This window comes from Montipora capricornis, chromosome 5 (assembly GCF_036669925.1).
Source record: "Montipora capricornis isolate CH-2021 chromosome 5, ASM3666992v2, whole genome shotgun sequence".
NCBI lineage: Eukaryota > Metazoa > Cnidaria > Anthozoa > Scleractinia > Acroporidae > Montipora > Montipora capricornis.
This window is the reverse complement of record NC_090887.1, coordinates 31,450,008-31,452,253: the sequence shown is the minus strand read 5'-3', so window position 1 is coordinate 31,452,253 and position 2,246 is coordinate 31,450,008. Positions and strand designations below refer to the sequence as shown.

Here is a 2,246-nt window from a genome sequence, read left to right as displayed (position 1 = left end):
TGTCTGACGACACACGACCATGTCTTTTACTGTGAAACCTTGCAGTAGTTCTGGTGTGAAACTTTTGCAGTGATTGTCTGACCACATACGACCATGGCTTTTACTGTGAAACTTTGCACCAGTTCTGGTGTAATACTTTTGCAGTGATTGTCTGACGACACAAGACCATGTCTTTGGCTGTGAAACTTTTCACCAGTTCTGGTGTGAAACTTTTGCGGTGATCGTCTGACGACACACGACCATGGCTTTTGCTGTGAAGCTTTGCACCAGTTCTGCTGTGAAACTTTTGCGGTGATTGTCTGACCACACACGACCATGGCTTACATTTTAGCGAGGACCTCTATTTCGAGAAACTGTAAGTACAGTTTATTATTATTATGATGCAGTAAAACTATCTGTATGCACAGTGTTATAAAGCGACACAGGGCGCTAAGCGTAACCTGTGCGCACAAGCGAAACTTAAAAGGAATAACCAAATGAGTAAAAAATAATAATAATAAAATAAAAAATAATAATAATAATAAAAAATTAAAAAATAAAAAACTAAAAACTAAATGACTAAAAACTATAATCTAGGCATATAAATGTCTGTAATGTCTCTCGTTCTTCGTGGCTGATAGTCAGGCTTTGATCTTAGGTCTTCATATCATGACCTTGAAAGTTCTCGCTATATTTAGGGATGACGACAAGACTGCCTTTTGCATGGCCTCTAAAACTTGATTCGCCTTACGTCCTACCAGTGATTTAATTAAGGTTTCCGTTTCTCTCGATCAGCCTCCCAACACGTCCATGATAATGTTATGTTGAATCACCTCGTAACCTCTATACTGCTGCTTCTATTCCCACCTTAACGGGCCATACTTCATCGTCTTCTCCTCGCTCTTTTTCTCTCGGTTACTAATCCAAGGGCAGCTCAACTCTAAGGTAAGCACTTTCTTGTTTGCATGATCCACAATCCTCGCGTCTACACGGTTGGCTCGAACCTCCTGGTGGTCCGCATACACGGGTACATCCCACCATGCTTCCACTTGTTCTGACTTGTACTCCGGCTAGGGCATTACTGGCGAGTACCACGGTGGTACGTCCTCGAGAAGACCCTGGTCATGTAAGATCTCATAAAACAGGACCCTTAGAGCCATGTTGTGTCTGAACAAATACTTGGTCTGAGCCAACGCAGTGCACCCGGACAGGATATGAGAGACACTCTCTTGGGCGTGGCCACATATTCTACACTTCACATCCCCAGAGCAACTTGTGTGAGTCTTTTTGCTAGTGTAGAGCTTTGTTGGCAAAAGTTGCTCGTACAGTTCAAACGCACCGGCAATAGTATACGTGGGACATGATCTCCATGTACTCAGCCAGCTGAAACATCCGTTCGTGCACAGCTGTTCATCGTCCTTTCTCTCTCTCAGCAGCTTCCCCTGCCATTCTAGGCCACGTACGTCCCTCTCATACTTCTCCTCCACACATTCTTTCAGCACTCCCTTCGCGCGTTGCGGTGGGATGGCCTCTCCACTGCTCATAACACATACAGGTTCCGGGTGTTTAAGATGAAGGTCAACACCCAACTCCGCCGCAAACTTTGCCGCATCTTTCACTATTGATTTATGGCCGAATGACTCGGCTCTTTCGTCAAACTCTCTCACCATTTTCATCGCCGGGTCTTGGTTCTCATACATTCGAATCGCTGCTTTGACCTTGGTCACTTTATACTCCATCTCCACCGCACGTAGACCTCTTCCGCCTTGTTCCCTCGGGAGGTACAAGAGAGCCGTAGAACCACCTGGGTGTTTCCCGCCATTTTCCACTATGATCTTGCGCACTTCCCTGTCCAAGATCTTCAACTCTATTATCGGCCATTGTTGAGTCATCATTAAGTAACCCAACACCGGCAAGGCAAACTGGTTAGAGGCCGCCACCCGGTTAAAGTCTGAGAGGGGACTGGACCAGATGATCGACAATCGACGCAGGTACTCCTTTGCTGCACATTCAAGTACCATTTTCTCTTCCTGGACTAAGCTCCAAGAAACTTATACTGTTTTCCTTCTTCAAGTGATGGTAATCTTCCTCCAGCTATATCTCCTCCTAAATTCTCCTGGGAGTGGATCCCTCTCCTTATATGGACCACTGCACATTTCCTTGGATTCCACTGTAGTCCGATGTCTTCCATAGCCACTTGCGTTGATTCTAGCACTCGGTTCAACTTGGTCTCGTTAGCTGCGAATACTTTACGATCGTCAATATAC

At 45.4% G+C, this 2,246-nt stretch overlaps 1 protein-coding gene across 1 annotated transcript; it reads right to left on the bottom strand.

The window, feature by feature from the left end:
* Window positions 1-1,049: 1,049 nt before the first annotated feature.
* On the bottom strand, window positions 1,050-2,000 carry LOC138048715 (uncharacterized). The gene has a single exon (XM_068894850.1). It carries the CDS (start codon window positions 1,998-2,000, stop codon window positions 1,050-1,052), a length of 951 nt encoding a protein of 316 aa, XP_068750951.1.
* Window positions 2,001-2,246: the final 246 nt, after the last annotated feature.

Excerpts from the sequence above, each read along its gene's own strand:
- LOC138048715 (XM_068894850.1), bottom strand. The coding sequence starts at position 2,000 with ATGGTACTTGAATGTGCAGCAAAGGAGTACCTGCGTCGATTGTCGATC.